At 34.1% G+C, this 21,887-nt stretch overlaps 1 protein-coding gene across 1 annotated transcript in view; it reads left to right on the plus strand.

Annotated features, from left to right (window-relative positions):
- LOC123551122 (transient receptor potential cation channel subfamily A member 1 homolog) overlaps positions 1–21,887 on the plus strand; it is a 136,838-nt gene that overhangs the window by 54,112 nt on the left and 60,839 nt on the right. The window contains exons 7-10 of the mRNA XM_053542065.1: positions 8,217–8,323; positions 13,234–13,359; positions 15,231–15,292; positions 17,797–17,972. Of these exons, the coding sequence (XP_053398040.1) occupies positions 8,217–8,323; positions 13,234–13,359; positions 15,231–15,292; positions 17,797–17,972 (471 nt within the window). The remainder of the gene's footprint in view (positions 1–8,216; positions 8,324–13,233; positions 13,360–15,230; positions 15,293–17,796; positions 17,973–21,887) is intronic.

Genomic DNA, 21,887 nt, shown 5'->3' on the forward strand with positions numbered 1-21,887 from the left:
TTCTCTACTGTAGGCATTTCAAACTTTGAACACAATATTCACATTCTATTTTGTAGAAGATATCGAGCTTCTTTTTTAAAAGCATTTTGTCATTTCTGTCATGATTATAAATTAATTCTGTGTCTAACGTATTTCGCCAGGTACTCTGTGAGTTGAAAGTGCTGCAAACCATGTACATTTTTTTTGAAAATGCAAAATGAAAGTGAAAGTAGGTAGAGCTGTCAAAATGAAAAAAAAAATGCAATATTTCAAAAAATATAAAAGTTGATTAGATTTCATTAACCAGAGTACCTAGATAAGTATGTTAGACACACAACAAAAACAAATTTACAGAAAAAAATGTGTTTGTAAAAAAAAAATAAAAGTTTGACATTTCTACAAGGTAGAATGTGGACAGTTAAGAGGTACATGTGTTTAAGACAAAATACAAAGTATAACCAAACAAGGTGACCTTTATAGAAAGTATCTGCTACTTGTGTATATGTGCTATGAATATTATTGGTCTGTCAGGTATAATTTCCATTTATGAAAATTTACATGAGGGGGTCTCAAAGGCTTTACATGATCCTAGATCTACTTTTCATTTCTACTTTCACTTTCAGTTTGAAATGTATTCCATTTTTTTAAATTACATTGTTGCAGCACTTTCACCCCCCAGACTTCCTGAATAACCAATATGTTATGTTAGACAATAGTATAAACATTAGTCTCACTTGAGATACAAACTACAGGTGTCATATATAGGCCTAGCTTATTCCTGTTTTTAAATGTTGCAGGTTTGTAATATATCATAACTTGAGACAGGACTATATAAAACCTATTTTTTGACACAAGCATGGTAACAAAATATTTTTTTGAAACAGAAGTTTGAAAATCTGTATGACAGTATAATAGCATTTTATGATGGGAAATTTCCAATCAGTAGAATATATATTTGTATATTGAAGCTTCTCCTTCTTTTTCTGTACACTTCTGTATATTGTAGATCTAAATAGAGACAGAATATGAAATTCCTCAATAAAATGCTAAAATATGTTGGGTTTTTTTTTTGAAAATCATTATGAAAGAAAAAGCTATTTCAATTGTAAGGCATCCCTGAAATGTCACAGATTTTGATAATGGTTTTAAATGTTCATTGTGATGAATGCATATGTTTCAAAGTATGCTATTTAATTTTATATGTTTATATATTTTATATGTGGTTTATATAATACACACCCACACACAATTTTATTAAGATTCTTGTAGATATCAAATTTATGTAGCTAATAATTATAAGCTTATGTACATGCACCCAGTAACCATTGATCTTGTATACCTAAGGCTCAGACTTAGTGTTTAAGATTTTCTATATTATAAAAATCTTTGTGTAATTTAAAGATTGATATTCCTTCTTATAAATGGAATAAGGTATATTTAAACCTGGTTACAGAGCAATTTTATATAATTTATATCAGGTCACAGCCTGTTGATGAAGATTCTCAGCTTATACAGAGGTCAGGCTTGAGCTATGTGCTGATTCAAAAGATGCTAATGACAGTGGATAATCCATTCTGAGTTGTTCTAGGACCATTCACCAACATGTCAAAACACTGAACTGAAGGCAGTATGTGTACTGGTGTCTGGCCTGTGATTTCAAGTATAGTATGTATTGACTAAGTTAGTCTCAATGTTTCCTAAATTTGCAAACTCTACTATAATTCAGACCATGCTAGATTTTAATTTTACTCAAAAGGAAATAAAGGAGAACAATAAATAAAATCATGCTTGCAAAATATACAGAAACCAAATTGATACCCTGAATGGAGGCACTTCATTTACAAACATTTGAAATGGATCAGTCTGATTTTGACCAAGTATTGGTTTTGGTTTGAAACTTTCACTTATGATAATTTGCATGCCTAGCTCAGAATAAAAGCACTAGACTATGAATCAAGAAAAGTTGTAAGTTTGATTCTTTGGCTATGCATGAAATATCTTTTAACAGTTTGAGAGAAGAACATGTCTGAAGTCATTTGTCCAACATTTCTTACTCATTTACAATGGGAAGTTGTCTGTGAGTACAAGTCATTTCTAGTAAAGAATGCAGGAACTCTTGATAGGTTAACTGAACACCATTACATGACTGAAATTTGTGATAGTGTACTGTATATAACATAGAAAAAAAACAATTCCTTTTCAGATTGATGTACCTCCTCCTGATGTATCTCCTTGAATACAATATATCTGCCATGTGAAAGGAACAAGCTGCAAGATATACTGTGGAAATGGGGGCCTATGTAAAAAACATTCTATTTAAAGAATATAAGAAATCTGACACTAAACTACTGAAAAGGTGCACAGGGGACATTTTTGTGTGTATAGACTTTCATCAAGATTCTGAGAAAGTTGATTTATTAAACAAAAATAGTCATATTGTGTCTTCAAAGCTGAAAAGATTAAGATCTTAGGAAAACATTAGGACTCAAGAAAAGTAATGGGGTTATGAAACTGTAGTGTTCAACATTTAAATTGTTTTTGTTTTTTTTCACTATATTTTGTGAAGAGGGTTCCATCACAAGATGTGACATATTGGTAAGAATGAGATGTAGTTTATGAAAAGAAGTATTTTGCTTTAAATGTGCAGACTTTAAGTTACATAAAAAATCAAAGCTATTACAATAAAGCTTGATTAAAAAGACACACTGTTGAAAACTAGCCTTCATGTAAATGTCACACTTTTTTGGGTGCACAGGGGACACAATTAGCTATATAATTTAATATAACTGTAACCCTTAGGACCTTGCTAAATTTCTATAATGAACTTGTCCGTTTTACAATTTGGACAGTATTATTAAGTGTTAAAAGGGGTGCTAACCAAAAAGATACTGACTGAATGGTGAACAGTGCAGATCAAGATCAGACTGCACAGATGTGCAGGCTGATAATGATCTACACTTGTCGCAAAGGTAGGACCAACCATGTACAGCATGATAAGGGTTAAAACTGCTTGAGCCATTCAGCTGATATTGCAAACATTTGTTGACTTCATTGATTGGATATAAGTAATTTGCCCTAAAACACTTTTTGGCTTGTGCAGTATAAATTCATGTGCATCATTGAAAGTATATGTAGTAGTTTTTTAACCAACTGATAAACATTCTATTTTTAATGGTAGGACCAACCATGTACAGCATGATAAGGGTTAAAACTGCTTGAGCCATTCAGCTGATATTGCAAACATTTGTTGACTTCATTGATTGGATATAAGTAATTTGCCCTAAAACACTTTATAAAACTGAACTGAATTAAAATAAGGTGAGAGAGAAGAAAAAGCTTAATTATTAAAAAAAAAAACAATATAGCCGATAGATATACATTGTTGAAGGCATTATCTTTGTTTACATTAAATTTAAATGTGGCTGCCACGTTGTTTGTTAGGAACATAAGACACATTAATTTCTTGTTTTCGAATTTTAATTATCGCATTTATGTGTCAAAGATTGGCATGGGTGAAAATATTACTGAAAATATTAAATCAGTTTTTATTGATTAACTCCCTTTTTGGCTTGTGCAGTATAAATTCATGTGCATCATTGAAAGTATATGTAGTAGTTTTCTAACCAACTGATAAACATTCTATTTTTGGAAAGTTTCTTGCATAAAGGAGGTTTTTTTTGTATGAAATTTACATGGTGTAGGCCTTTAAGCTGTTTACTTTAAAAACCACCCTGTATTTTTGATAATTTGTTATGTAATTAAGTCATTTCTAATGTTTTCTCTTTTAATTGACCCTGAGTGGCAGTTCTTGTTAACTACAAAACCATCTACTATTATTGGTTAACTAATTATTGGAATAGTGAGCATTTTAACATTGTTTCATCACAATGCACTCCTATATGGAAATAGGGAGGCAATAGCACATTTAACTATTAAACTAATTTTTAAACTATGTCATTTGAATGAAAACAGCCTTAGACACACCTGAAAATCAGATAAATTTGAAAATACATGCAAAGTTTTAAAAATGTTTTTGGATTTAAGTTATAACATTTTCTTATTTTTATCTTCAGTTGGTTATAAATGCAACTGATTGGTTTTATCAACATCTGTTGTCAGGTGTGTTTCGTCCCAATTTAATTTTGTGACCCATACAGTGTTTCCAGGACTCATCAGTAAGAGAAACACCATCAACTTGAGTCAACAACATAACTTTTAACATGTGAACAGAAGGTAATTATAAACATTTTCAAAGGAACATAGTGAACTGGAACAGTAAATGAAAATTATAAAAGAAATGAAAACCTGTACACGTTGGCATTTCATAGTTCTTTTAAAAAAAATCAAATTTATCTGAGAAGACAATGACAGTGAAATATAAAATTTTACTTAAAATTATTGTAAATCATACTGAAATCTAACAACTTACTGGTAATATAAATTTTATCAATAGCATAGAGTTAAGATTTTCTGATATTTTTGGAAAGAGTTGAAAAATACTGTACTTTAAATGTTCAACCAATATTTTAGATCAAATTATGAAATGCCATATTTATTTATAAATTAATAAAACTGTTGTCAACTTATAAAAATTTCTGTTAACATTAATAAATTATTAGAACTTAAATATTTTTCATTGTCTTTGTGTCCATCAGTTTTTCTGCTTATTCAATTACATCATGCTATTTGCCACAAGTTTGCTAAATGTGAAATATCTAAAGTATAGCTGTTAACAGTTAACAGCACTGCAAAATGCAGAACAAAATATTTCCAAATGCTTATTAATGAGTAATTACTTATAATCAAGCTGGTGTATAGAGCCGTATGTAACATCATGCCATTATGTAATAACTTTTATCACTTGACATGGCTAGAGACTGAACCTACAATATCCCACTGAAGTGGTGGGTCATCTACCACTTAGCTACTGAGGCCTATGAGGCAACAGGACTTGATTACTACAAAGTGGAGATTTGTTTAAGCAATAGGTTAGCTTAGTTGGTAGAGTACTAGTCCTCTATGAGAGGGTCCCCAAGATTGAGCCCTACAGTAGACTGATTGCACATTTTACTCAATCTGTTCAACTAACTAGGTGCACAACATTGGACTGCGACTGTTTTATAAACTAAAGGACGACTTTTATATAGCAGGGGAGTTTATTATGGTATAGGACTTGATTACCACAAAGGGGAAATTGTTTCAGCAGCTGGTTAGTTCAGTTGATAGTGCGCACACCCTGTAAACAAGGGGTCCCGGCTTTGAGCCAACCACTAACTGTTCATTTTTATCACCCCTTGAAAATAACCCCCAAGTTGTGAAACGAAATTTCACAATTTTGTTGTGCGCTAAGAATAAGGACTTCTAGGGATGTTACTGCACAAGTCAGTATATCTCGGTACGAGCGTTTTTGGTACGAAATATAGGCACAGTAAAACGTCTATCGTACTTAATATAATATTTTCTTCAAAGTTGTGTAGCATTCAAGACGAGAAAGAAACATTTTAGAAACAGTAAAAAGGTTTGAAAATGTTGTTATTGTGGTAAATTAATTGCTACATGTGTTTTAAAAGCGTAAACAGTGTCCCTAGCAACAATCGGCCATATTAGTTTTACTTGGATTACTTCCCTTGAAATTAAGAAATTACCGTCTCTGAAAAAGTTTGTTGTCATCCATGCCATGCTGGTGAACACAACGTGAAAATGGCACCGACTACGGCGGCGGCGTACATTGTGTTGTCGAAAAGTCGCCATTTTGTTTCTTTGAGAAAAGCTCTGAGACAGCCCAACCCTTGACTCAAGAAATCTGAGAAAAATCTCAGCGCGTAAGTTGAGATTTTACTGAGAAATTTTTAGTGAAAGCCAATCTGAGAAAAATCTCAGGCTGAGAATCAAAGTTGAGATTTTTCTCAGACTTGAGCTGAGATTTTGACTTGAGAACGTTAGTGAAAGCGGGGCCTGGGCAGGACCAACTTTGATTATAAGGAGATAATTTTAACGATCTCGGTAGGGGACCATGAGATCATAATACATACCAAATATCAAAGACTTAGGACCTGTGGCTTTGCGATGAGAAGATTTTTAAAGTTTTTCCTTGCGGTTACCATGGCAACAAGAGTTCTGTATGGAATTCAGTGCTTTGGACTATTTTGAAAGAACACTATCCAAGAAACATCCTTGTGAAGTTTCATCAAAATTGACCCGATGGTTTATAAGAATATGTATATGTATAAATATGTGTATACTAGTATATTTATAAGCTATATCTGGTATGCATGTATACACCTATATACTGTTTCATTTATTTTATAAATGTCAATTTACTCTATAAATCACTATGCAATTAAATAATCAACTTATGTACGGTTGGTATAATGCAAAGAAATCAACAAGTTGAAGCATATAATTCAAGGAAATGTTGCCAGTATATTATATTAGTCAATGCAAAAACATTGTGGCAGCCATCTTGGTGGCCATGTTTTTAAATAAATTTGATAATTTTATATTTACGTCTAAATATATATTTCGTACTTTTACATTGTTTTGTTTTGTTCAGCTCGGGAATGCATAGTGTAAGGAACAAAAGTAAATGGAACAACACAACCGAAGTATATCGACTTAATGTTTAAGAAAATGGTATTCATCACATTTTAGTCCATATATAATGGGTATAAAATGTGTAAAAAACTTTTATTTCATATCAATTAATGCATATAATTTTGCAAATATATAACTTTAAAAATGTTATAATAATTCCAAATGAATTTACAACTGTTAAATACTTTTATTTTGCAATTTTGTATATTGGATATCATTTTCCTGTATCAGCGGCCATCTTGGCGGCCATCCTGAATTTGAGGACTTTGCCCAGTGACTAGAAACTGGCACTGAAAGCTACATATTCTGACAAATACTTTGGTATGCAGAAGTTGCTGTGCACATTCATTGACCGCCTACTACCAGTTTTAAGCTACTTATCTGGCCATATTTGCAGGATGAAAACTATTCTCTTCTTCATTAAAAACTGTTATCGCATGACTGTGGCATTTTTCTTTGACGTTTTGTGTTAACCAAATTCTGGTATCGCCACGGTTAGCAGTCGTGCTCTAAATTTCGTTGCACACAGGTATCGCTCACAGTTTTAAAGGCACAGGTGTTTTTACTAAAACACATTATAAGATTTCCTTCTAATGTATGTATAGTCCAAAAGATCTATGTATGCATACTCAAAACAAATAAATATTATTTTAAGAACATTTATTTCGATCTACTCAAAATATTTCAAAAGCACCTATTTAAAACAACAACAACAAAAAACAAGAGTTCAGAAATATACTTTTTCACAAAAATTAGAAATGGTTTTCAGTCTTTAAATAAGGTTTTTAAAAAAAAGAATTGATTGTAAAATAAACATACATATCAGTCAAACCTTCTTAAAGTTCACATGCTACCCTACTGTTCTGCTTGTGCTTATGTAAATTATTATGAAATGTTTCTAAGGGAGGCTCATTAGAGGGAAAACATTTTTAAATATTTAAATTTAGGATATTTAAAAATGTATCCAGTTTACTGTTTTTAATCATGAGATAAATCAGTTAGACAATACACACGCGTGTGTTACCGGCGAATATCATCATGCTTAGGAGAATCTCAGGGAACGTAATTTGGTTAGCAAACGAGCCTCTGATTCTCCCACGCATGATGATACCAGCCGGTTACACACTTGTATGAATTATCTAACTTATACGTATTCCCTACTTTCGTTTTAGTGACATGATATCAGGGTAGGATATTACATGATAGGGAAATTATTCCTAATGAACATACCTTATTGAAAATTTAAAGCCTAAGTTTGAATTAAATGACCAGCATTATCATTTGGATTACTGACTTATTTTTTCATCATTGTTCATTGTATTTTGTATGAACTACTGTAGGTGCTTGCAGCTGTATCAATTACCTGCTGTAGCTGCTGGCATTTGAAGCAGTTAACTGCTGTAACTGCTGGCAGCTGTATCAGCTAACTGCTGTAACTGCTGTAACTGCCAGCAGTTGTACCAAACATCTGCTGTTACTGCTGTTACTGCTGCAGCTGCTATCTGCTCACTTTCCATTGATCCGTAGCATGCAGATAATAGAGGAAGATATCCGTAACCTAAGAATTACTTCTGCATTAGTAAATATAATGTCAAGATAGTTTTGGATTTTGGCAATTCATCATGTTTTGTTGGTTGTTTCAGGGAAGTAGCTTTGGTAATAGTCAAAAGCGATAATTGGAAGAAGTTTCTACAGAATACAACTGGTGAATATCAAACACCGATGAGAAAGCTTATAGCACATATGCCAGGTATGCCAACTTTAAATACAATCAAGTTATTCTCAAACGAAAAAATATCACATTATACTGTGAGTATATGAGTTATTTAAAGTATAATATATTACGCCTGTGGTATATACAAAATCTTGTTTCTATAGCATACTAGTTGAGAAATGAAAACAAAAACATGAGTGTGTTTAACAATCATACCTGCTGTATAATAGATATAACCACTTAAAGTGTATTCGGAATATTACACAGATAGTAAAAACATACGTATATACTTTCCAATGTCTAGCTATCCCCTACAATTATATACGGAAACGCGAAAAGTAGAAGCAGTCGAGCCATTGAAACTCCAACACAGACAATTTAAGTGAACTTTTTAGTCCAATTGCAAACTTCTGCGCAAAAAAATAATAGTTCCATTTCCAATTTCCAAACAAAGTGCAGGTTCATTGGCAACATGTTAATCGCATAATCGACACGCTTATGCCGTGCTTCAAGACCCTTATCTTGTGTTTCCCTCTTTGAATTTATTTTAAGGCATGTCTCTGTACTAAATTCATCGTCAGTGCTACCGTATCTGTCTTAGTCTTCCTTATGCCAGATGTGAATCCTAGCTTCTTCTGTGTGATGTTTCGCATGTGGGAATGCATCGGGTACCACAGTGGAAGGGTTGGTCTTGGTGGCTGTGCTATAAAGATAAGTTGCCGAGTTACCGAATATGTTGTCCCACAGTGATGATGTTAGTATGGGCGAAATGCCTAGCACTACCGCCTGTGCTCATCATTGGGTTAGTTGGGCTGGAAAAATTGCTGACATTTATTTAGGAATCATGCAAAGCGACAGATGTCGGGTAAACCTTGACTGTCGATGAAACATCTTTACCAGTATGTTGTTTCACCATCGTGTTTTAAGGCTTCTGTTTGCTAGAAAACAGACCACTTTTAAACAGGGATGGCAACGACTATTCAAATATTCGAGCACTAATTCAATATTAGAATAATTATGAAATGATCATAACAAATATGAGAAAGCCAAATAAAAGAACCAAAATGTTCTTTTATGTTTTTTATGTTTTTTTCCAAACCGCTTTAATCATAAATACGCGCAAAAATGGCTTCCGAAGTTGTTAGATCTGTCATGTTGTGTGCTAGTATAAGCGTGTCGCTAAGTTGATGATTATGCACCATATAGTTAACACAGCTAATTTCTTGCCATTAGAACACTTCAGTTGTGACAAATCTGTTACAAATCGTCGTTCAGAATAGGTGCGAACCGCCGGTAATTAAAATAACATCGAACATCACTTGGTCATATGATTCGGATTTAAATCATGGTGGATCAAAGATAGATATAAGTAAAAAAATGCCGGAAAGTGTAGGAAACAAGTCAGATGTAATGCACTTTATTTGTTTACCCAGTCGAAACGACTGTAAAATTAATTTACGTGAAATTTAACGAGTAAATGCATTTCGTATGGTTAATATGTACTCTACATTAGCCAATTAGTATACTTAAAGGTGAATATTTCTTTATATTGCGTTCATTTGACTCTACCACAGGCTGCAAAATACCTCATTTGATTGAAACTATTACATGCTATTACGTTTATCTACTGTCAAAAATCTACCTTTGCTAACTTTCGTTTAGAACTATTACACGTGATAATCCGACAATAAGAAGTTTTAAGCTGCGTATAGTTTTTGTGATGTGAACCTAACTTACGTAGGATGTACATCCTTGTAAGATAATTTAAATCTAAATGAAGCCAGAATAAAATATTGCTTTTTACTGTCCTTATGTTACAAAAGGCGACGCAAGTGACGATAAAGATAAGTGAGTCCTTATTCCTAAATATCTGTTTTGTTTCTGGCGTAACTATACGAATCGCTGATTAGGGCATGATAAACACATAAGATTTTGAGTTATGTTGTTGATAAGTTAATGACAGGACATTTAAATATTCGTTAAGAGTATAAAATATTACTCGTTGCCATCCCTACTTATAAATGATGACGATTATGTCATCTCTAGAAGGAACTCAAACTCACCGAGAGTGGGTGAATTTACGTCATCATAATATGTTGTAAGTTCATAAATCTGATTGAAGTCATCGCTGTGTAAAGTACTACCGTTTACAGTAACCATAGAAATACTGACTATAACTGGTGTGATATTGCATCTGCTCAAAGGAATCTGCACAATCAACTGGACAAGCCTAGTTTTAATCCCATGGATCTGCCTCAGGTCATTGGCAGACGCAAAGTTAATGCCTACCATCTCCTGCCAGGAGCTCTGAAACAGATTGATATCGTTGAAATCCATCTAACAGGAACTCTGAAACGTAGCATACTCATGAAATAAGTAAAACAAGTAGACAACGTGTGTACAGACCTTCTTCGACTTACCAAATTAAAATGTTCCCATGATTAATTTTAAAATAACCCAGGAGTAAGAATGCACAGTGCTCTGAAGATCTCCGTTGGTCCGCCCCTGAAACATGCAACAATAGTACTTCTTGTCTGGCGCACGCGCAGACCGTTTCCTTCGCCGAAACCTTTTGCTAAACACAACGAAACTATATATCATTTTTGCAAATACTACCGGTAACGAGCTCATTATACCATTCACTGATTGTTTTTAATCGAGGCCAGTTGCTGTCAAAGATGCACAATTGATTTGTTTATGTTATATTTATAGATTACGAGAAATGTTTCGACAAAATAAATCGTTCATTCCTCTGGCAAAAATTACTAGCAGAAAATGTTAGCACCAAAATGGTAAAAGCAATAAAATCAATGTATGCAGTTGTTCGTGCTTCTGTTAAGTATAATGGGCAAGTCCACCCAGATGTTATAAACTCTCATCAAGGGGTAAAACAAGGAGACCCAAGTTCTTCACTTTTATTTATGATGTTCGTAAATGATTTAATGAAAAATATAAATGCTGATCTTGATGGTATATTCTCTATCAATGAACTTAGTCTGTTTCTAATACTTTACGCTGATGATCAAGTATTATTTTCTACCAATCCTGAAACTTTGCAAAGTATGTTAAAGAATGTAGAAACGTACTGTAATACTTTTGGTTTAAAAATAAATACAAGTAAGACCAAGGTCATGATCTTCGAAAAAGGGAGACCAACCAATTTTACCTTTTATTTATACGGCGATAAACTTGAAGTGGTATCATCCTTTAAATATTTAGGTATATACTTCTTTAAGAATGGCAATTGGTCGCGTACGCAAAAAGCTATAGCAGATCATGCATCAAAAGCGTTGTATCGACTGTTTTCTATTTTCTACCAGTATGAATTCAAAACCAGTGAAAAATGTAAATTATTTGATACGTTGGTTTCCTCAGTTCTAAATTACTGCTCAGAAGTATGGGATTTTATTAAACAAAGAATATTTGATCAGTATCATCAAACTTGGTATGCAGATATCAATAACTCACAGAGATTAATAACATATTCTAGGTTCAAACATAATTTTACTCTCGAACCATATCTTGATTACTATAGCCTAGCAAAACGATTCAAAGTCGCCCTTAGTAGATTTCGTTTATCTTCACATAGTCTTGAAATAGAGAGGGGAAGATATTACAATATTTCAAGATCAGAACGAGTCTGTAAATTTTGTACATCGAAAACTGTAGAAAACGAATATGATTTTCTGTTAACATGTCCTATATATTCAGATTTACGTAGGAAATTCTTAAAGTCATATTATTTTACCTGGCCAACTTTGCAAAAATTTGATAATCTTTTAATGTCTAGAAACAAGAAAGATATAATTAATCTATCAAAATATATATTTTTTGCAAATAAACGTAGAAAAGAACTAGACAAATAAATATTAACATGTTATTGTTATTTTAGTAACTTATCGTAATACTTAAGCTTCTGCTTAAAGATATATTTGAAGTTCACATTTCTCTTAGAACTGAAAGCAAAATTTTCATTGTTTTTGTCACTACACTTGTATGTAGGCTAGAAGTAATGTTATATTACTTAATGCTGAATAAATTTTGTTGTTGTTTGTTGTTGTTATGTTATGCCAGTGACTGTTACGGAACAGGTGCTCGCAGCTTTTGCTTCTGTTTTCGAAGTTTGCAGGCATAATTTCCTTTCTTATTACCTTCTGACACCCTTAAAGTGACTGTCAGGTTACTGACCGAGTGTACCTGTAGTTGGGTGGCACTTCGTGTTGATATACTTGTAAATGACTATGATCTGCAATAATTGTGGCTTGTCATTTGTCATGCGGCCTTTGTCTCTGCTGGGCTAATCCGTCATATAAAGGGTCCCATTCATGGCTGCAAGTTATTAGATCAAGAGACTACCAAGTGCATTAGACAAAATAGAGACTAAAAGACAGCGTCGTAAAATCATATATTTATAAATATTTATAAATCAAGACATATGACTTCAATATGAATTCAGAGATAATTATGCAAATGCAAACCTTTCAGGCAGTTTGGGCATTAAACATTCTTCCAAGCAGATCTTGGCATGTAGATTTATCAAGTCAAATTATAAAGAATATAAATAAAGAATTATATTTACTTAGATATCCATTGCAAATTCTTTGTTCTGATATTGTTTCAGTAAATTATCTAGCTTGACTTGTTTTTACTTGGTACACGGTAGACCCGTACGCCCATTATTTCCGTACCCTGCTCTATAACGCTGATATCGTGATATAGCGAGCCTTTATTCCTATTCTAAACTACAAAAATACTTATGAAGCATTAGTTACTTCTGATCAATATTCTAAAAAAACATGCAGATGAAACAATTATAAATTATGTATGGACTAAAACTACTCGGGGAAAATGCATTTATGACCTGCACTAATTTTAAGATCCGGGAGCCAAAATGAAAAGTCAAATGACCATTTTCAAAATAACAATTTGTTTTGATTTTTTATAAGATGTTGCTAGAGAGGTGTTCAATCGTTGTACAACTGTCGACGGTACAGGTGACGAGTTCAGTGTAAATTTTGATTATGAACTTCTTGATGACACACACCTTCTAGTCAACAAGTGGAAAGATGTGGGTAAGAACATTTATATATACGATATCTGAATAGCTTCTTGGCTTGAAAACATTGTACACCCCGAACGGGGTTTGAACATCCAATGGTGATGTTCAAGCTGGAAAGACAAGTAATAAGAATTTGGTTTTAAAGCTTCTTGTGACTGGATGAAAAGGTAACAAGGACATAATTCTTGCCATATAGCGACTTTCCGGTTTATATTGCGGATGAAGGCAGACGCTCCCCAATTTTTCCAGGCATGGATGGGTACCAGGATAGAACTACCGACATTCAACCAGCCGACTGGATGGCTTATATACAACTGTAAGAATATTACATCCCGAGCTCTGTTTGAACCTACAGCGGAGAGAGGTCAGAGATATGAAAACAGTGACCTTAGAATCTTGGCCACGGAGGGCCACTTAACTTTTAGTATGAAATTAAAATTTGTAAATGAAATTACAAATCAAAAACACATTTTAATTGCATTTTTACAGCACTTCTAACGGGCAGCTGTTAGTACTATTATATAGTCCATTCAAGAAGGCTATTTCTCTGCTTACTTACACTATTTTTATGTACATTATTATACATTTAGCAAACAGAAAACTAGGGTCATTTGATAAAAAATGCAACTGTCAAAATGTTCTAAATATCTTATTAAGTCTATTGTATATACATTCTATCGCATGTCTAAGTACAGACATGTAGCAAGTACACATTTCATACATAAGTAATTTTAATAGACTTCTTGGCGTGACACATATAATACTAGGTCAGCGGTTGCGATAATCTCACATACAGCACATTGTTAATTACTATGACAAATGGATACGATAATTTTTTCTGATATTATTATGATTATAAAGAAATCAGGCATAAAACTGTCCAAAACTGCGTGAGCGTATTTTCATTTTCGTTGCATAGCAAATGCTGTCAGGTTGTTATATTTTCTGGTCCTTCGGGATCATGGAATCCTTTCAATATATGTCTAATAGAGTTCCGCTTAAGTCGGTGCTAGGGGGCGAGTGAGGTTTTGCACATGTTATTACCTCTTATGAACAGTTTGTTTGTTTGTTTTGGGTTTAACGCCGTTTTTCAGCAGTATTTCAGTCATGTAACGGCGGGCAGTTAACCTAACCAGTGTTCCTGGATTCTGTACCAGTACAAACCTGTTCTCCGCAAGGCCCTGCCAACTTCCCCACATGAATCAGAGGTGGAGGAACAGACTCAATCAAACCGGGTCTGCCATTATTCTTTTTAAGTTGCATTCTATGCTTCCGGGGAATCTTTTTACAGATTCTAATAAATTATCAAATGTAAATTTCTTTGAAAGTCTTCTGTCGCTGAGTCAAATTTATCGGCAAGGTTTCTCTATTAAAACATTATAAACCTATAGAGTATTCATTTTATAACTGATATATAGTAGAATAAATCACGGATTTTTTTTCACTCGAAAAATATCAATGACAGGCGTAATTCGTGTCGTAAGTGAGGACATGTTTCTTTCCATTAATAAAAGGGTTTAAACATAACTAGCATTTCAAGAGATTTGTCATGTTTGGTAGTGACCTCATATTCACTTGTACTTCAAAATGTCGTCTCAGTTAAAAAGAAAATAAACGGTAACCACAATTTTATTTCGCTCCAACGGTTGCACGTTAAGTATGCCTAATATAAAATCAATTGGATTGGATAAATCAGAGAACAATAAATTGATACGATTTATCAATACATTTAGTTAAGACTGAAAGCATTTCTTAATTAATTGTTGTTTCGTCTACTTTGCCTTTTGTAAATACGTTATTTATCATCCATAGTGATTTTATTTTGTGTTTGACAAAACACATTTGAATTAATTGATACATTATGATAATAATATTTCATTGTAGGAGGCAAACCGTACACGGAGGACGCCAATGAGATTACAAGAAATCATCCACTCATGATAATGGTGAGAATATACTTAGAGTAACTGTTCAAACTGATGAATAATATCAATACATTGCTTTTAAAGTCCCAATGTTTTGTCTGAAGGTATTATTTCAGAAATTCTAGTGCTGTCTTTATTAAAACTAGATGCTGATTAGAGAAAAAACTATTATCGATGACCAGAATGTTAAACTCCAACAATTTACAAAATAATTTTGACTTAAACATCAAAGTTAGTGTATTTTAAAACCTAGTTAACACGTTGTTGTTTCCATTTTACCTTATGTATAGTCGTATGTAATTACAGGTGCGGCATATTTAAGTTTATTAATTCTATATTTAAATATTCTCGATTGTTTCGTAACTCGCACATATATGCAGGATGCTTATTCTGTTCGTGTTTTGGAAGGTATATACGTACTTGTTCAAACACTTACAAGTGGGCAGAATTACATGTATGTATATATGTATTTGTTTTATACAGCTAATCTGGAAAAAAATGTATTTTTTCTTGTATGATAATGTAACAAGGATTGCTATTAGTTTTTGTAAAATGCTGAACGAACCTAAGTCGAACGTTAACATGCTGTTTTTAGCTCACCTGTCACAAAGTGACAAGGTGAGCTTTTGTGATCGCGCAGCGTCCGTGGTCCGTCCGTCCGTCCGTGCGTGCGTGCTTGCGTGCGTCAGTCCGTAAACTTTTGCTTGTGACCACTCTAGAGGTCACATTTTTCATGGGATCTTTATGAAAGTTGGTCAGAATATTTTCCTTAATGATATCTAGGTCAAGTTCAAAACTGGGTCACGTGCCGATAAAAACTAGGTCAGTAGGTCTAAAAATAGAAAAACCTTGTGACCTCTCTAGAGGCCATATTTTCCAATGGATCTTCATGAAAGTTGGTCAGAATGTTTACCTTTATGATATCTAGGTCAAGTTCGAAACTGGGTCAACTGCGGTCAAAAACTAGGTCAGTAGGTTAAATAATAGAAAATCCTTGTGACCTCTCTAGAGGTCATATTTTACATTAGATCTTCATGAAAGTTAGTCAGAATGTTCACCTTGATGATATCTAGGTCAAGTTTTAAACTGGGTTACGTGCCGTCAAAAACTAGGTCAGTAGGTCAAATAAGAGAAAAACCTTGTGACCTCTCTAAAGGCCATATTTTTCATGGGATCTGTATGAAAGTTTGTCTGAATGTTTAACTTGATGATATCTAGGTAAAGTTTGAAACTGGGTCACGTGCGGTTAAAAACTAGGTCAGTAGGTCTTAAAATAGAAAAACCTTGTGACCTCTCTAGAGGCCATATATTTCATGAGATCTTCATGAAAATTGGTCAGAATGTTCACCTTGATGATATCTAGGTAAAGTTTGAAAGTGGGTTACGTACCTTCAAAAACGAGGTCAGTAGGTCAAATAATAGAAAAACCTTGTGACCTCTCTAGAGGCTATATTTTTCATGAGATCTGTATGAAAGTTGGTCTGAATGTTCATCTTGATGATATCTAAATCAGTTTTGAAACTGGGTCATGTGCGGTCAAAAACTAGGTCAGTAGGTCTAAAAATAGAAAAACTTTGTGACCTCTCTAGAGGCCATACTTGTGAATGGATCTCCATAAAAATTGGTCAGAATGTTTATCTTGATAATATCTAGGTTAAGTTTGAAAGTGGGTCACGTGCCATCAAAAAATAGGTCAGTAGGTCAAATAATGTAAAAACGTTGTGACCTCTCTAGAGGCCATATTTTTCGTGGGATCTGTATGAAAGTTGGTCTGAATGTTTATCTTGATAATATCTAGGTCAGGTTTGAAACTGGGTCAACTGCGATCAAAAACTAGGTCAGTAGGTCTTGAAATAGAAAAACCTTGTGACCTCTCTAGAGGCCATATTTTTCAATGGATCTTCATGAAAATTGGTCAGAATGTTCATCTTGATGATATCTAGATCAATTTTGAAACTGGGTTACGTGCCTTAAAAAACTAGGTCAGTAGGACAAATAATAGAAAAACCTTGTGACCTCTCTAGAGGCCATACTTTTCATGGGATCTGTATGAAAGTTGGTCTGAATGTTCATCTTGATGATATCTAGGTCAAGTTTGAAATTGGGTCAACTGCGGTCAAAAACTAGGTCAGTAGGTCTAAAATTAGAAAAATCTTTTGACCTCTCTAGAGGCCATATTTTTCAATGGATCTTCATGAAAATTGATCTGAATGTTCACCTTGATGATATCTAGGTCAGTTTTGAAACTGGGTCACATGCGGTCAAAAACTAGTCCAGTAGATATAGAAATAGAAAAACCTTGTGACCTCTCTAGAGGCCATATTTTTCATGAGATCTTTATGATAATTAGTGAGAATGTTCACCTTGATGATATCTAGATAAAGTTCAAAAAGGGTCACGTACCTTCGAAAACTAGGTCAATAGGTCAATAATAGAAAAAACGACGTCATACTCAAAACTGGGTCATGTAGGAAGAGGTGAGCGATTCAGGACCATCATGGTCCTCTTGTTTATTATAATTGCAGGTAACAAAAAAAAGAACAGAACTTCTTGACCATCCTCTAGTTTCTGCACTTCTGAAAAAGAAATGGACCAGCATCGGTCTTATTTTTTATCTCCTCAACGTATTTCTGTATGTGCTGTACTTGGCGATGCTCACTGGTTTTGCACTTTATGTACAAGCGCCCTATAAGTTCACCGAGTACGTATATGCTTCTATTCCTATATTTTCTCCAAATCAGCTGTTTGCATTAGCGCCATGTGACCGCCAAATACATTTCTGTATTGGACGATGCAATAACTTTGATGCGAACCTTTTGTTACCTAAACAATAAAAAACCGTTGACCGATAATGTATCAACATAAGAATCAACATCAACAAACGCGATAATTTTATATAAATTTTAAAGATTGCATCATGTCTGTATAATTGGTTAAAAATCCTGTTATACTGAGAAAATAAGGCATAAAATAAAAAGATAATTTAACATTTCCCTGTCAATGCGGGATATATTTGGAAAAAAATTCTATCGGCTCGTCTAGTATGTGTTTTCTAATGACTAAACCAAATGTATCGCCATATTATGGTGGCTGATTTCTGCCATTTCGCGTTTTCGCCCCGCGACCCCGCCGAGCGAAAACACGAGAATTAACAAGTTAAAATGGCGGGGGCGCGGGGCGAAAACTCGCTATTTAGCGTGGGCGCGGAGCGAAAACTCGCTATTTAGCGGGGTCGCGGGGCGAGATTTAGTAACTGGTATGTCGGGGGCGCGAGACGAAAACACGATAATTAGCGCTGCTTAAACGCCGAGTTTTCGCACCGCGCCCCGACATCCAGTTACTAAATCTCGCCCCGCGCCCCCGCTAATTATCGTGTTTTCGCTTCGCGCCCGCGCTAAATAGCGAGTTTTCGGATGGCGCCCCCGCCATTTTATCTTGTTAATTTTCGTGTTTTGGCTCGGTGGGGTCGCGGGGCGAAAACTCGCTATTTAGTAGGGGCGCGAAGCGAAAACACGATAATTAGCGGTGTCGAGGGGCGAGATTTAGGAACTGGAATGTCGGGGGTGCGGTGCGAAAACTCGGCGTTTAAGCAGCGCTAATTATCGTGTTTTCGCCACGCGCCCCCGACATACCAGTTACTAACTCTCGCCCCGCGACCCCGCTAATTATCGTGTTTTCGCTCCGCGCCCCCGCTAAATAGCGAGTTTTCGCCCCGCGCCCCCGCCATTTTAACTTGTTAATTCTCGTGTTTTCGCTTTGCGGGGTCGCGGGGCGAAAACGCGAAATGGCAGAAATCAGCCACCATAATAAATGTACGATATCCAGTAGATGGTAAAACTTCAAAGTACTGGAGTTTTCTAAAGAGATTTCACATACACTGAATTCAAACTTTGAACTTCTAAGTCCACGAAGACTGCAACGTAATGTCAAACTTTCGTCGTGCATATGTACAAAGACATCGGTCGCCCCCTTCAGAATCCTTAAGTATTTCCCATGCTCCTGTCATTTGTGTTGTATAGCGGTAGAGAAAATGTTGTGTAGAAAGATAGGTCGCTGTTTTTTTTTTTTTTGTTTTTTTTTTTTTTGTTTTTTCAATATATTAAATATTTAACGATTTAGGAACAAAACGTTCCTCTTCAACAAACTCTTTGTCATTCAAGCATTTGTAACTTTTTAGAGGCATTACACACCATGTACACAGGTGTTTGGTTATTAAAGTATGTTTCAAGGCTTAATCCAGATAGGTACATAGTGTTGCCTCATAGGGGAATGTGTAACAGTTTTAGGAACATACCCTACATCTGTTTACAGGGGATAAATCAGTGATTTGAACAACGATATCTAGACATCCACACTTTGAATAAACAACACCTGTAGATATTTAACAAACTAACTTACATAAGAATTATTTTTTGCCTTTATCCCATATCAGTGTAGTTTATAGCTTTTAAACGATTCACTCTCCTGTGAGATGACTACACAACTCACAATTTCTATCCAGATATAGACTATACTTACATAAGCAATACTATTCCACCTGATTTTCACAGTCAAAGTGACAATGTTTCTAAATGTAAAATCATGACAAAAAAGTATTGTCCGTAATTATTGGCCTGGCTCTCATTAATATTCGCCGATATTTTTGTTAGTTTAAGCAATATTTGTATCCTGAAAATACCTATATTACTAAAATAACCTAAATATAATTAATTGATGACATTGTGGTGTAATAAATAGCTGTCTGACCTCCACACATGTTACCATGGGTTCGAATTCACATCGGACCATCCTATTTTTAAATTCAAGGTAATAACATTTTATCGATATTGCCACCCTTCAGACATTGTTTTGTGTAACACTTTCATGTTTTTACTTGATGTTTGTTGTAGTATTTATTTTTTGATTTCTATTTTTCTACTGATGACATTTCCTTTAATTGTTCCTTGAATAAACAAACACTTGTCCTGAATATTCCTGAAAATACTTCGAAACGCATATGATAGTAATTCGTCGTACGATCTGAGATATTTTAAAGATGACATGCACAAAGAAATAAATTGGCTGTAGAAAACTAAGACAAGTAAGGCAAATGTCCTGCCTGTTGAGTTTGCAGATATAATTTGAAGACAAAAATGATTTTGCCAAACATAGGAGTATGATAGAACTCGAGCCCACCACCCTGATAATGGCAGCTGAACGTTTTCCGCATAGCTATCTGCACATGCGACATGATATCAGTTAAGAAATATATAACTTGTATTTGAATTTCAATAGTTTTATCGCTTTAAGGTTTGGGCACCAAAAATTAATTTACAGAAATGTATGGAGTATTCATGAGTGCCAGGTCAGTATTTACGGAAAAAGCTGTAGCCCTTCCCGTGCAAACGCCCGGACGTGTCCATTTCATGATCAAAGATAAAACAAAAATTCGGATAACTTTTACATTGTAAATATCATGTCAGTTTTATTTTCATTATTGTCCGTTATTTATATGGCAAATTATCTCATTCGGGTAAAATATAGATGTAGATATCAGTAGCGAGACATCTAATTCGTTTTACAGAAATTCTCTTCCTCTGTGAATATTTTTTCAGATCAATTTTGTTTTCTTATCCGTTTTCCTTACTGTTTCCATTTTCTGTGTTTGTTTGTTTTATAATTTGTAGTTACATGGACGTCTTTATTATCAAATTTTCATTATTCACTTACTAATTATATGTTCATTTATATGCATTTGAGAAATACCATATTTGATTTAATACTAAGCATTTCTCATATGTCAGAACAGATTCGGACACTTCTCTGTCGTTGTGTCATATGTCGTAGCAAAAATGAATTTAAATATATTTTTCAGTTTCGAGCCAATACATGATGAGAACATAATCAGAAAGCTTAACCTCTTAGCTAATTGTTTATGCTACAAAAACTAGAAATATTTAGATTATGACAAGTATAAAATGAGCCTTAAGACCACACATGAAACTTAAAGGGGACTGCCTCCTTGTAGAGTTTCTTATTAGGGTATTTTGAGGTCAAAAGTTAACAGAGTGCAAATATCTTAGTAATGCGATTGATATAAATATCATCAAAAATGGGTTATATTCTAATTGGCATACTTATCATAGTCTGTCTATGTATCTAGAAAAAGCGACCTCTGATGTAAAAAATGTTCTAATGTTGATCATTTCATTTTTTGAATTTATGACTTGTGTAAAATAGGCTATGTTTGAAATGATAGAGAAGTTCACTGGAATGGAATAACAATTTGTCAAATACTGGTAAAAACCGAAACACTATGAAATAAAATAAAATTTGTTTTACTTCTGATTTTACTGACCACGCCTTTATTGGAAGTTAATCATGACCAATTTGTTTTGATTCTTTTTACATTTTTTTGAAATGAAAGCAACAGTTCTGTACAATAGGACATATGATTACTTATCGAATTCTGATAAATAGCGAAATTAAGTAATCATAAATAGTTGTCAAGATACGAGTTAAATGACTCAAGTGTCTGTAGTATCTTGAGCAATAAAATGGGTCTAATCGCTAAGGTGACTAAGACTTAGACTAGCTGACAAACTATGAAGAATGTTATCTGTTAAAACGTAGAACG

This window comes from Mercenaria mercenaria, chromosome 4 (assembly GCF_021730395.1).
Source record: "Mercenaria mercenaria strain notata chromosome 4, MADL_Memer_1, whole genome shotgun sequence".
Classification (NCBI taxonomy): domain Eukaryota; kingdom Metazoa; phylum Mollusca; class Bivalvia; order Venerida; family Veneridae; genus Mercenaria; species Mercenaria mercenaria.